Source organism: Photinus pyralis, unplaced genomic scaffold, assembly GCF_008802855.1.
Source record: "Photinus pyralis isolate 1611_PpyrPB1 unplaced genomic scaffold, Ppyr1.3 Ppyr1.4_LG1, whole genome shotgun sequence".
Lineage (NCBI taxonomy): Eukaryota > Metazoa > Arthropoda > Insecta > Coleoptera > Lampyridae > Photinus > Photinus pyralis.
This window is the reverse complement of record NW_022170249.1, coordinates 41,747,769-41,760,812: the sequence shown is the minus strand read 5'-3', so window position 1 is coordinate 41,760,812 and position 13,044 is coordinate 41,747,769. Positions and strand designations below refer to the sequence as shown.

Sequence of the window (13,044 nt, the reverse complement as noted above, 5' to 3'; positions counted from 1 at the left end):
CATATTCTGGATAGTGTGAAATAAAATAAGAACAAAGTACCTGCAAACAATACCGTTTCTAATTTCTTAGTTATTTGTCAAAGCTGCACCTTCAGTCAGATCATATTATACGACAATTTATTTCTGACATGTACTTCAAGAAAATGCACCCTTTATTTACATTCTTTCATATTAATAGTATATTATTCCATGAGCATGTAATGGTGGCTATTACTCATGAGAATGTGTTTGCGGCACGAGCCGAAGGCGAGTGCCGTAATTCTTTCGAATGAGTAATAGCCATTACATGCGAATAGAATACTATACTTTTTCTACGAATATTTGGCAAAATTTAATGAATTTATTCAAACTTGACGTTTGTTACCAAACCAATTGCAGTTGAGTTATTTTATAAATATTTAAAGTTGGTCATACTGTGACAGTGTGAGAATTGAGATGATATCAGTATCAAAAGGTTGTCAAGCTTTCGTTTCTCATTTGATCGTTTAAATTGTGGGTTTATTGCTATAATATGTAATTATAGCTAATCGCCTAAACATTGAATAATGCGGGTACTACCAAAACTACGACAAAATAACAGGTATGTGCGACTTACGAAATAACAGAATTTGTACGAATACTTATAACTTCACTTTGAACTCACTATTTACACTTTGAAGATCCTTTTGTAAGTAGTAATTAGTTGTCTTTTAGGTCGAGAAAATGGGAGTGAAATATTCAAATTTTCATATTTATATTTAGCTTAGATCGATCTAAGATATTTAGACTTTTCCGGCTATAAATTTAAACATAATTTTTTTGCCGTTTCTGTTATATTTGGCGGCGTACAACTTCATTATTTTCATTTTCGCTATCCCTCTTGACACTTTCAAATTGGATGCGTCGGTAATACAGTGATCTTTTCCTTTGAGTTCAATTCAGCAACTTAATTTATATTAAAAACGGTCTAAATTAGCATGGGATGTTTTATTTAATTTAATATTGATTTTCAATTATACAATTTTGCATTCACATTTTTGTTTTTTGTGTTATTAAATCTAATTCTTAGATTTGGGCAAGTCCTATATTTCGATACAAAGGGAAGTTACAACCAGATAAATTGACAGATTGATTCTTTGTTTTTTATGAAACTTTCTCATTGGCTGGCTACGGTGAGTTTTTTTAAAGCCATGCCCAGTGATGAACTATTACTCACTGCTGTTATCCAATAATGTGATGAATACTCTTACTTCATAAAATTGGAACGTTTAATGTATTCATTAACCCATATGAGTAGAAAAAAGAAATTATCAAAGTCCTTATGTGGGATCGAAAGCACTACAGCGCATTTTTATGTGTCAGATGAGTATTCTGATATCCAGTTTTGAAAAATTATACCGCTTCATAGGGAACGTGAGCGAATGTCTGACGATAACGATTGATAACAAGAAACATATTGAGGAAAGCGAGCGCGATTGCCACGATCTATTGGGACCTAAAAGTTTTTTCCGTTTTGTTTAAAGGCGAGCACGTGACGAAAATACGGGTTTTCTGTTAGTTGTTAGGGCACACCAGTCGGAATCTTGCGCCCCTTTTCGGTTCTTCCCGTGGGCGAGATTCAATTAGCGAAAGAAGTGGAAGATGGGGCGCTTCGAAGCTGTTTCTCGCAAGCGGCCACGTACTACGCAAAATTCAATTTTTAGAGAAGTTAGGAGTGCGAACATGTACTAATTTGGATACGCTAATTTATTATTATTGTTGGTTTGTTTAGGGTACTTATTGACCCTTTTGTATTGACAAAAGGTTTCCGTGTTAACTTCAGGGGCGGCGACGTATAAATAGCGGTGTGTGAAACAATTATTTTGCATACGGCAGGGAATTTAAGAGACAATTAAGCGGTGCATTTACCTGCAAGCCCAGTTAATAAATTGGGCAAAATTCATATCAACACAACAGTGGAAAATTTGGCATTATACCTATTCTTGTGCGTAATCACTATCTCGAGTATTAGTTTCGAGAATCTGTAGCCGATTCATACAAACTTTTCTTCCGACAAATTGGGCATTCATCACGAAGAACGTTATTCGGGCGGTGCAGAAAGTCAACTGTACCATCGAAGAAATCTGTTTCCATATTTCTAAAGGGGCAGCATTTTCCATGGAGAGAAGATAATATTACCCACTTCAATAACTGTAAGTTATTTTAAATTTTTGGAGTGGTACAAAGTACCTAGTGGTCGACCCGTAAAAATTATTTCCATGGAACAAATTTTGTATTGTAGTTATTGATAAGAACCGAATCCAAACAAAGGATTTTGGTTATTTAGCTTTATTGAGTGAGAATTTTGCATTTAAATTAAGTGATGCCATTCCTTTGGCGGGATTAAAATTTTGTTTAGCATTAAGAAGTGTGTATATTTCTAACAGAATGTCCCATAAAAAACATAATAATCTACGAAATATCCCAATGTAAGACGCTTATGTTTTTCAATGGAAGTATTTGCGCCAACGAATTTTATACATAACAGATGAAAAAGAGAAGTCACAAGAAACGAAAGCCGATTTGAAAAACGTCATTGTTATCACTGCTCAAGGTCGAGTTCTGTAAATTTGGGCCTATGAAAAAACGGCACTACCGCGAGAAAATGCTGTTTTTAGTTTGCGAACAGATAATCGAAGTTCAATGTATTGCAACACTACAGACAGATGCTAAGAGCTTATGGATTTCTAGGATCGCTTATTGTAAAAAGTTGCTCCGTTGGAACGTCATTTGCAATATTTATCAACCTCTCTTTCTTAAAATCGCTCGACAAAGAAGTTGTGTTACTGTCTATCTGAGTGAATTTACCATGCCGTCTTACCAAATCTACATCTCATCACACTATCTCAATCGTGACGTGGATGCAGTGAAATATCTGGAATAAATGGATCCATTATTTTCTCGATATCCCACGTTACACTTACGACTGGGAAGTGCGCGAGTTTGATGGACAATAAAGTGAGAATAACGTACGATGGATAAGCAGTGCAGGTCACCAGGTCACACTAAATCAATAAAAACCTTTTTATATTTATTTTTTATCTTCAAACTGACAACGAACACTGTTGTTCGCATGTAATGAAAATGGGCAGTTGCGCTGCACAGATAAACCTTTCCGATTTTCACAGAAGCGTTTCTGAATTTCTAACAACACATTTTCATTTGTATACATTATTCATGAAAAGTAAACTTGTAAATCGATTTCGTTCTAAAAAAAAGTAATTGAAATTTTTTACGATATGAAGGTGCCTTTTTTATTTGTCTAATGGAAAATGCGGACTTCGAGTAAAAAATTAATCGAATTCTTAACCCGGGCTTACGTAAAAAGTGATCTTGCATAAATCGTGGGAACTATGGAATGATATTTTTATGGCGATCGTAAAAGATTTTAATGATATTAAGCTAGTAATCTACGAGAGGATTCAGATATCTTGCCTTTTTTAATATGGCCAATTTGTTATCATTCCAGGTAAGGGATGGATCGCCCATCTTTTTCCGTTAGAAGAAAAAATGTAGTGTTTCCCCGAGCGCTTACTGCTTAGAAATGAGGGTCACGTACGATGGACACCCTAGATTTGTACAGAGCTAAGCAATACTAATGTTTACTTTGGAAATTTTTAAATCCCTTCCCGACAGTAAACTTTAATGAACTTGACTTGTTTTTTCACTAGGTATGCTGAGACTATACTGTGCTATTGATGAACTCAAACCTGATTTTCTATTTGCTGACGATATTGTTTGCGACTTCCTAACTCAATTTAAAACTAATTAGCGCATTCATAAATTGGTTTAAAATCCGTCGGTCACAAAATATCCCAAACATTACATTGCTACACCCACAGATTAAATACAATCTGTGCTACAGCTATAAAGGAGTAACGCATTCACTTGAGGTATTGATCAAATTTATTTGACCATTAGGAAATTTGCTACTCGAATCAAGTATGCCTTATTTTAAAAAAAAATTGAGGATAACCGAGTGGGGAAACATTTGAAGAGCTAAACGTGTCATTCTGTGGGTTTCGATAATTCTATCAAGTTATACGCTATAACAATAGTGTATTTTCCATATGTACAGAGTGACAATTTGAAAACTTACCACCCCCCATATCTTAGCGAGATATTTAAAAAAATCAAAATCCGTTTCGGTACTCGACAGCAACTCATTTTTGATCGCCAGTTATAATCTATTCTCAAACTCTTGTCGAACCTTTTCAAATGTTGGTTTTGCAATATTTCGACATTCTTGAATTATTCTCTGTCTTAGTTCGTCTATGTTCGCCGGATGCGTCGCCAACTATGTCATTGTGATTCCCCCTCCGAACTAACGAAACGGATTTTGATTTTTTTTAATATCTCGTTTATTTACTAAGATATGGGGGGTGGTAGGTTTTCAAATTGTCACCCTGTATATTAAATCAATATCTCTAACTTTTCCAACTTACAGCTTCTTCAGTAGATCACCCAATCAAAGCCCAAAAGTTTTCATTTCAGTTTTCCTATTAATTCAAACGTTTGCGTTCTTTTCTATATGAAGAGCTTTTCCAGCTTGTCTCTATTTTCTAACTTTTCCCCCTTCTTTTAGGACATTACCAGCTTCTTTAACGTTTATAGATGCTCCAACTTCAGCTTAATCCAGTTTGTTCAGTCCTTTAATTTCTCTGCCCCTCTCGCACCCAGAATTAAATCATCTTTCCACAGTGATCCCATCTCTCTGTGCGCTCTCCCTAGCACATCCTAGTTTGTCAACCATCAAATTATAAAGCCACCGTCTGGTCTTCTATTTCTTGCTTCACTAACCTGTCATTAACTCCGACTCCAGAACTTTCTCGATTTTTTCAAAATCTTGAGCTTTTTATCTTTGTCATTTCATTTGACTTAAGTATCTTCGACTCCTTTACCTTTTCCAGTGTCTTGAGTGTCTGTACTTCATCTCAATCTTCCTATTATTTCGATCTATTTGGTATTTAGCAAATTTATTAAAGATATACATCCTTTGTAGGTGCTTTAACACATCCGGACCTAGATTACTGAGATATTGAAGCCCTTCGGCTCCTGTAGCTTTCATCGCCGTAGTAATGCTAGCCTATACGTCCCACACTTTAATGGATCCAGGTTCTTAAACCTCTACTTTTTCCCTGGCTTATCGACCCCGTGCAGTTCTACTATGTCTTCTAGCTTCTCTAGCTCGTTTCAATATTTCACCCAATTCCTGTTCTCCTCAGTCTTTCCCATATTTATCTATACAAGTACCGCAGATTTTCTTGCTTTTGATAGAAACTCCATACCAGCTCCTCTCACTTTGTCAACTTGTCTATGTATACCCTTTCAGTTTCTCTAACTCTGTCCTCAGTAGTGCTTTCAAGTTCTTCAATTTATACGGTCTTTCCGATTTTATATTTTCACTTTCCTTTCAATAACTCAGCTAGACTGAGTCTGTTATCTTTTCCAGCTACGTTTGCATCTTGATGTTCCATTGCTTTTGTAACTTTTCAAGCTTCTCCGGTTGCAGCTTCTCAATTCTCATTTTCAACTTCAACTTCTTTTCTACTTTCTCTGTCCGCACAACGAAACTACAGTTTAATTCGCGAAAAGTGAGCCCTGCGTTACTAGTTTGCGAACGTTGTGTGTCTATGAGGTTTATTAACGGGTTGACGTAAGTGAAGGTGGCATGTGATACGTCCACGCTATAGGAGCGGTGGGGTTCATACGATATGAAGCAGCAGTAGGTGTTCAGGTCTACGCTATTAGCAGCGGTAGCTCTAGAGGAGATCTTCGATATTAACAGCTGAAGCAGACTTAAATTTGACGACTCTTTTATACGTCCATATATTCTAGCCTCTGCAGTCTTTTAGTTTCTCTAGGTACCGCAACCCCAACACAATGAACCTATCCATTGTAATGTTTTTTTTTCAGTTTTAAATATTCCATTTGCATTCCATTGGTAATTCGTTACGCCATCTGTATATTTCGCATATAAGTTCGTTCTAGTTCGTTTTGTTGATAAAATTTTCACTGCTTAGTTTCCTTCTTTCATCTTGAATTTTTACTTTCCCTTCAGTAACTATTTATCTTTATATCTATGGTATCTGCTGCCAGCTGCTCTTGATTCTCGAGATTCCCTATATGTTAGGTTCTCTAGTTTTCCTGAAGAAATCTATTTTTCTACAACTGTCAAAAAAACCTGTCATTTTCTGAAGAATTTCAAAACACGAAGTACTAGATTTTTAACGAGAATGCTATTTGGTATGGTTGGAGAGCATTTTTTCAGAGCTTTCCAACGACGTATCACACATGCGGGATCACTATTTAAGATTTTAAAGTAGGGGTGGCTGGGGCGCAGGGGGTTGGAGGGGGTGCGTCGCCAACTATGTCATTGTGATTCCCCCCCCCCCAAATTTCTGAAATGGATTTTGAATTTTTAAAATATCTCGTTTATTTACTAAGACATGGGGACTGGTAGGGTTTCAAATTGTCACCCTGTATATTAACGATACACGTTTATTACCAGTGTGCTCTTGCTATGTACATTTCAATTTAATTATTTGTTGAAGAGAGTACCGGATGCAGTTCGATTCTCAGCTGCATATATTGCTACCTCTTCTCGTGCGGACGGCAGATCTTGTGCCTTAGCGTATACGAGAAGGTCGGTCCTCTAATTTGATGTTTCTCCGTATGAGTCATTTAACTATATTCCGTGGAGTAGGTACCCCATACAGTCCAAACCTTCGCTTGGTCATCTCATGCAGCATGTTTTCCATTTGATTTTATTATGTCTCGTGTGTTTTGTTTTTATGAATCTGTTCAACTGCAGTTGATTCGATAAACTGATTTTTACGTAGAATTTAAACTGTTTTATTTGTGTATTTTCTCTTGCATTTTGTTGCCGTAGTTGATTTATTTCATGTGTGGACTATATCGGGATTTTTGTCCCGAAGATGGTTTCCCTGATATCGCCCAGTTGTGTGCGTAATATATTTTATTTGTTCTTCTCTTTTCTTACGCACAAAATGCTGAATTTTATTCAATTCCATTCTCGATGATGTCTCAAGTCCCAACACATAAAAGAACCGTCCTAGTAGGTATTACCATTGTTTACATGTGTTACACAACGTACACCCGGTCCTAGCCGACTGATATCGAGATTCAAAAGTGCCCCGAAACGCCCGTCTTTCGCCTTGAAAGTTAGATGGCTCTGTTCCTATTTTTCCCCCAGAGTTACCAACTGTAAGTATAGAGTGGAGTGAAGCACATAATTAAGGTGTCCATTTCTTCAACGAATCGATTTTTGTTTGGTACTTTGTTTATGTAGAAAGTAGCGAATTGGTTTCATGTACTACCAACTCCACGAAGAAACAATTCCAGGACTGTAACAAACGCTATTTCCAAAGTCCAACTTTGGTTGATCTCGGAACTCATGTGTAGTATAAGCACGTTCCGCACGGACAACACTCCCTCTAGTACTGGCAATAACTCCATTGATTTAACGCTGGATTGTTCCTCAGATACCATATATTTTTCTATATAGTTTTTCACAAAATGTTTAATTGCACCTTTGTACAGATACCTTGTTTTATTACCTACTATTAACCCAACCGTTTTTATGTACTGCTTATGAACTCATGGTATTTTAACTCCTAGAAGGGATTTAGAATAATTAGTTGTCCAAAAACCTAACTTGGTATTTACCAATTTCGTTTAGGTAACGATCAATCGTACATACACAAAGGGCAAGAACTTTATGCTTCAACTTACTACACTACAGCATTTCTGCAACTTCTTTTGTATTTCTTCAAATATAACAAACGCAATGACAAAATATAGCTAAGCAATGAATCATAACCGTGTATTTTAATTTAGTCAAAGGCGGCAATCACTAATTTTTAATACCTTTCATTACGGTTAAACTTAGGGTTAGGAGGAGGCGGCGGAAATCTCTTCATGGCGGGATTAGATTGCTGCGGAGGGTAGTAATCAGGTTGAGGTATGTGCGGAGTGGGATATCGGTAATTATTCGGCTGTTCCGCAGGCAAAATATTTTGTGGATAACTTTTAGGACCCTGCTTTCCCAATCCAGCGACACGATCTGCTTGCGGCCGGGAATTGTTTCCTCCTGGATAGTCGTGGTTGCCGGATGACGGTCTTGCATCGAACTTCGGTTGCTCATTCTCCCAACCATAGGCAGGATTGTTGTGACCTGGATATGGAGTTCTGTAACGAGATCGAGGATTGTTTATCTCGGAAGGTAATCAGTAGTTGATTACCTGGGTTCGTCAAATGCATCGATTGTACTTGAGTCGTAGATGTCGGTATTTGCCTAAAATGTCAGAATCCAATTAACTCTTGTGTAAGCCGTAGGTACACCTACCTTCGTCTTTTGATTAAGTTCACCTCTTAACATTAAGATAGAAGCCACTAAATTAATAATCCATAAGACGTATCCACGAGCTGCAAGAGAAAATAAAGTACCATATCCAATAAGTACGTATAGAACGCCCGAGGCATGGGTGGAGTTATACAAATCAAGATATTCCTTGTAATTAGCTCCCAACATTCCTGTAACGATCACGTCATAAATGCATATGACTAGCGTTAGCACTCCCCATGCAACTCTTACTCCATTCAAATAATCGTGACGTTGTGCCCTTGTACCTATCAAGTGAAACGAATTTGTAAATGTAAGTACATAATGGTGGTGGAATCGTGCAATGGTTACTTACAAATAAATAATATTGACGACAAAATAACCCAAAGGACTGACATGACGAGGTACACAATTGTGACTGCAAACAACCCTACGCCTGTCAATGGACCATCAGATGCATCATCTAAAAAAATTAAAATAGTTATAACGAGCTGTTACTGTAGGGTCGATTATACTGTAATTTATACAAGGTACAGTAGACAATTACGTAATGTGACCCATATAGAAGAACTTCTATTCAATCTTTTGTTTTTTGTTTTTTTTTTGGAACATTTTGCGACCTTGCTTTCTCACAAAATCAGGTATGTTGCGCAATTTAGTACATCTTACAGTAGGCAACAGAGAAGAAATCTATACCCAAAATCATATCTACAGCGTGTTCGCGCACAGTACCCACTCAAAATTTTCGTTTGAACCAACTGAGATAAGTAAAAAAAAAAATAGATCTAACAACTCTATCTAACATTTTTTTTCTTTTCTTTTTAGGTGAATGCGACGTTCTTCTCTCAACTAGTACAATTACGTTTGTGTTGTTCTCTTAAGGATTGAAAAATGACACCACTTCTTGAATAGCGACATTGGACTTCTTTTTCAACTTCTGCTCTTCCATAAAAATTTTAAATGTTCCTGTTTGTTGCTCTTGTTTGTACATTATTTTGTTTCTGCTACTGATTTTCTCCTTCATCTATCATAACTTCTTTTACGTTTACCAGTCTTCACTTGCTCGGATATTTCTTTTTTAAATTCATCGTTTTTCTGATTTTTATTTTCTATTAATTAAATCGTTGTATCATGTATTTGTCGTTTCATTCTTCCGCCTTCAAGCTTGCAATGATAGTGGGACGATATTGGATCCGACGTTTATCTTATTAAAAAAATAATTTGGTAAATGGTATACGGTCGGCCTGCTCCTGCCTCTGATGCTGGATCGGTAAAGCTCCCTGTTTCTGTTGGATTGCTCCATCTGACCCCCTCCACGTAACATGGTCAACATGGTTGAATCGTCCGCGACGATAGTGTTTCCATAGCGTCGTCCATTCCCTTCTCGATTCCTTCGGTAGGTACTTTACTGTATTCAGTGGCCCTCTCTCTTGGGCCCACCTTGTCGATTATCTATGCTCTGTCTGTTTTCATTGTTTTTGGTATGCCTAGACTCAAATTCAATTAAAATATGTTCCTTGGGTGAATGACGGGTAATATCGTGTACCAGTAGTTTTTTCTTTCATCGCCAGTTCAAGATGCGCTAATTTGGTATTGATTTTAGCTTGAATATCTTCCGAGGGAGCCCCACGACCTTGAATTGTCCTCATGGAACTCCACAGCTCCGTTGATTTCCTCTTCGTGAAGTTGGATGATGTCTCCGAATTTTCTATGCTTATGGGGAAATGCTTTGATTTGGAGACTTTGTAGAAAGGCTCTTCCCCACAAATTTCAATTGCCTTCTATCACTTCTTTAATGTCGGCGATGTCTGGCACACGATTTTGTCTTCCTGTACTGCGGTTCTCTTCCATTTCACTTACTACAATCTTCACTCTTTCTTTGAAACTCTTGGGTTCCCTTCTATTTATTGTTCAAATTTATTTATTACTAGGTCTTTACATTTGTTCCTTCATGTCAACTCGAGGTTACTCTTTTAGTTTCATTTCGTTGGCTTGCCTTGGCTGTTGTCGGTTTTGTTCCATTCGTACCTTCAATTTTCTTTCAATTTGCTTGTAGATTCTTTTCGATATTTAGCTGGATTTATTTGTGATTGGCTTTTAATCTTCTCAATAGTTTTTTGTTACTTTGTCTTTTGACTGCCGACATTGACGCACGTCATCGGTGTATTATGACACCATCACTATGCAATCACTGGAGATGTAAATTACGGTTTACCTTAGTTTGCTCGCAAATCATCAGTTCTGTTTTTGGGGAACATTACCAACGTATTAGCAAAATTAAAAAAATCATTTTAAACTACATTACACGATCTAATTGGGTGTTTATCTTAGAATGATCAATGCGTATTTCATAAAACATAGGTTCTTTAGACAGAGTTGTGCGATATTTCAAAAATGAAACCAAAAACCTTTAGTGAAAATGGTTTTTTTCAGGTTACCTGCCTATCGAAATTGTGGTAGTTTACGTTTACATTGCGACACGTCAAATTTGACAAGTGTTTGCTGCCGTTTTCTTTATTTTGTCGCGTTTTGTTACATTAACCGATAAAAATCCTTTAGTTTCATAACGAACAATTATAGAAGAACTTCTGTAAATCTCACTGCGATATTCAGCACAAAAAAGCACAACTACAGTGATATATTTTTTAAATTTCCTTTACGTCCAAATAATAATGCACACCTTGTTAGTAAAAGGTCACGACATAGACAACCTGTTACAATTGTTACAACTACCGAAATATTTTTTAGTAATAAATTGGTCAGTAAAAGTCGTTAATGAAATGTCTATCCTACATACGTATTCTACTCTCTTGATTGCATGGTGCTATGTAAACATACTTAGTGATGACGTCATAAAACACCAATGCCGTGCGAGCAAACTAAAGAAAATCTATATAATATTTTCTAGGCAGTCATACGGACAGTGCTGCATTGTGTACATTGTAAAATTGTCGCAATATAATCGTAAACTAGCACAATCGATTGACAGGTAACCTGAAAACACAACAAAAATCCCTTTTGACTACAGGTTTTTGGTTTTATTTTTTAAATAACATACAATTCTGCTTCAAAAACCTATATTTTGTAATACATTGATCAGCCTAACATAAACCTGTAATTCCAACGTTTATTGTGCTTTAAAATAATTTTTTTATTGCATAACAGTATTCCCCAACAGCAGAATTGATGACCTGCGTGCAAACAAAGGAAAATTCGAGTATATTTTCTTGAGATTCAGAGAAAAAAACGCTAATTCATCCCAATTTGAAATTCGATAAAATTTCCTCGGTAATATTTTTACGTTTTGTGTTATTCTTTGGTACAATTCCTTAAATTTCTACGCATACTTCTTCTATCTGAATGAATTTTCTTTGGCAGACATATGTTGTTATTTAAATATTTGGATTGTTGCTGTAGTGACTGTACCTTCAAAAATACACATGACAGATATACGTTAATTGATTTCGAATCTTTCGATTAGTTTGAAAAAAAAAACAAACAATTACTCGTCGTAATTTGGGTATACATTACGAAAAATTTACATTTCGTCACCACCTAAACGATGTACCTATCAATAAAGCTGGTTTACAAGCTAGATTTCAGAAACCTTTCAAACAGCCTACGTACAAAATATGCAACCTATTTGTATGGGAGACTTATTTAGAACCGACTGTATACTTACTCTGCATTATTGCAGTTAAGGTATTGCTTAATTTTTCCGAGTGGGTAATCCATGATATTTGGTCTATCACGAGAAAGCGAGATACTATACCTAGTATTGCAAGAATCGTCCATACCAGTCCTTGAAACTAAAATACATTGTACGTTACCAAATTACCAAAGTCTAAATTCACTTTTTTAAGGGAATGGCATTCAGTCCATATACTGAATCATCAAGATATTCCATTTTTCAAAAAAGATAGTATTTGAATATTGAAAATGTAACTTACAATTCCTAGGCCAGCAGCTGCAAACGGTATTAATCTTTTGCCTGATTCCTTTAACGACATCTTAGTTTTGGACGAACACCTCAAAATGCGTCACCTATAACTGCGCCCAGTGACATCACAATCTACACTGTAATATCAGATAGATAACGCAATCAGAGGGAACCTATTAATTTATAAAGCACACATCGCCTCTTAGGAAATCAATAATCACGCTATATTTTCCTCATTCCGATACATTTGCGATGATTTCATGTTATCAAGCCCATCCCAACGCCCAATCTAAATTTTGATTTATCTGAGAGTATTCGGGGAACACTATTTTATGACTTGATTGGTTGGACGCAGTCCTCCATCCTTTTCTATCCTGCGCTAAGCTCTTCATTTCTACGTAACTGCCCTTGCCCTTGTCCCTAACTATTTGGTCCATGTATCTAAGCCTCTGCCGTCCTACCCCTCTCTTGCCCTCTGACCTACCTTGTATAACTAGCTGTACTAAACCTCCTCAACCCAGGTTCGAACATCCGACCTCCGGATTTCTAGTCCAACGCTCTGAACCACAAAGCCGATGTTCACAACGATAATCGAACCTTCTGGTATAAATTTCAGCATTTATTCAAAATATTCTTTAAACACATCAGCGTTCATGTCTTCGTGGTAGTCGCCCGTCTTTTTGGCTTCAAATAGGAGCAACCCTTCCTTAAAAAAACCGTC

At 36.6% G+C, this 13,044-nt stretch overlaps 1 protein-coding gene across 1 annotated transcript; it reads right to left on the bottom strand.

Moving 5' to 3' along the window:
• Nucleotides 1-7,785: 7,785 nt before the first annotated feature.
• On the bottom strand, nt 7,786-12,474 carry LOC116158737. Its single transcript, XM_031471569.1, has 6 exons — nt 12,334-12,474; nt 12,066-12,192; nt 8,739-8,846; nt 8,387-8,670; nt 8,283-8,335; nt 7,786-8,229 (listed from the first exon to the last, which is right to left on the bottom strand). Exons 1-6 carry the CDS (start codon nt 12,391-12,393, stop codon nt 7,902-7,904), a joined length of 960 nt encoding a protein of 319 aa, XP_031327429.1. The 5' UTR covers nt 12,394-12,474; the 3' UTR covers nt 7,786-7,901.
• Nucleotides 12,475-13,044: the final 570 nt, after the last annotated feature.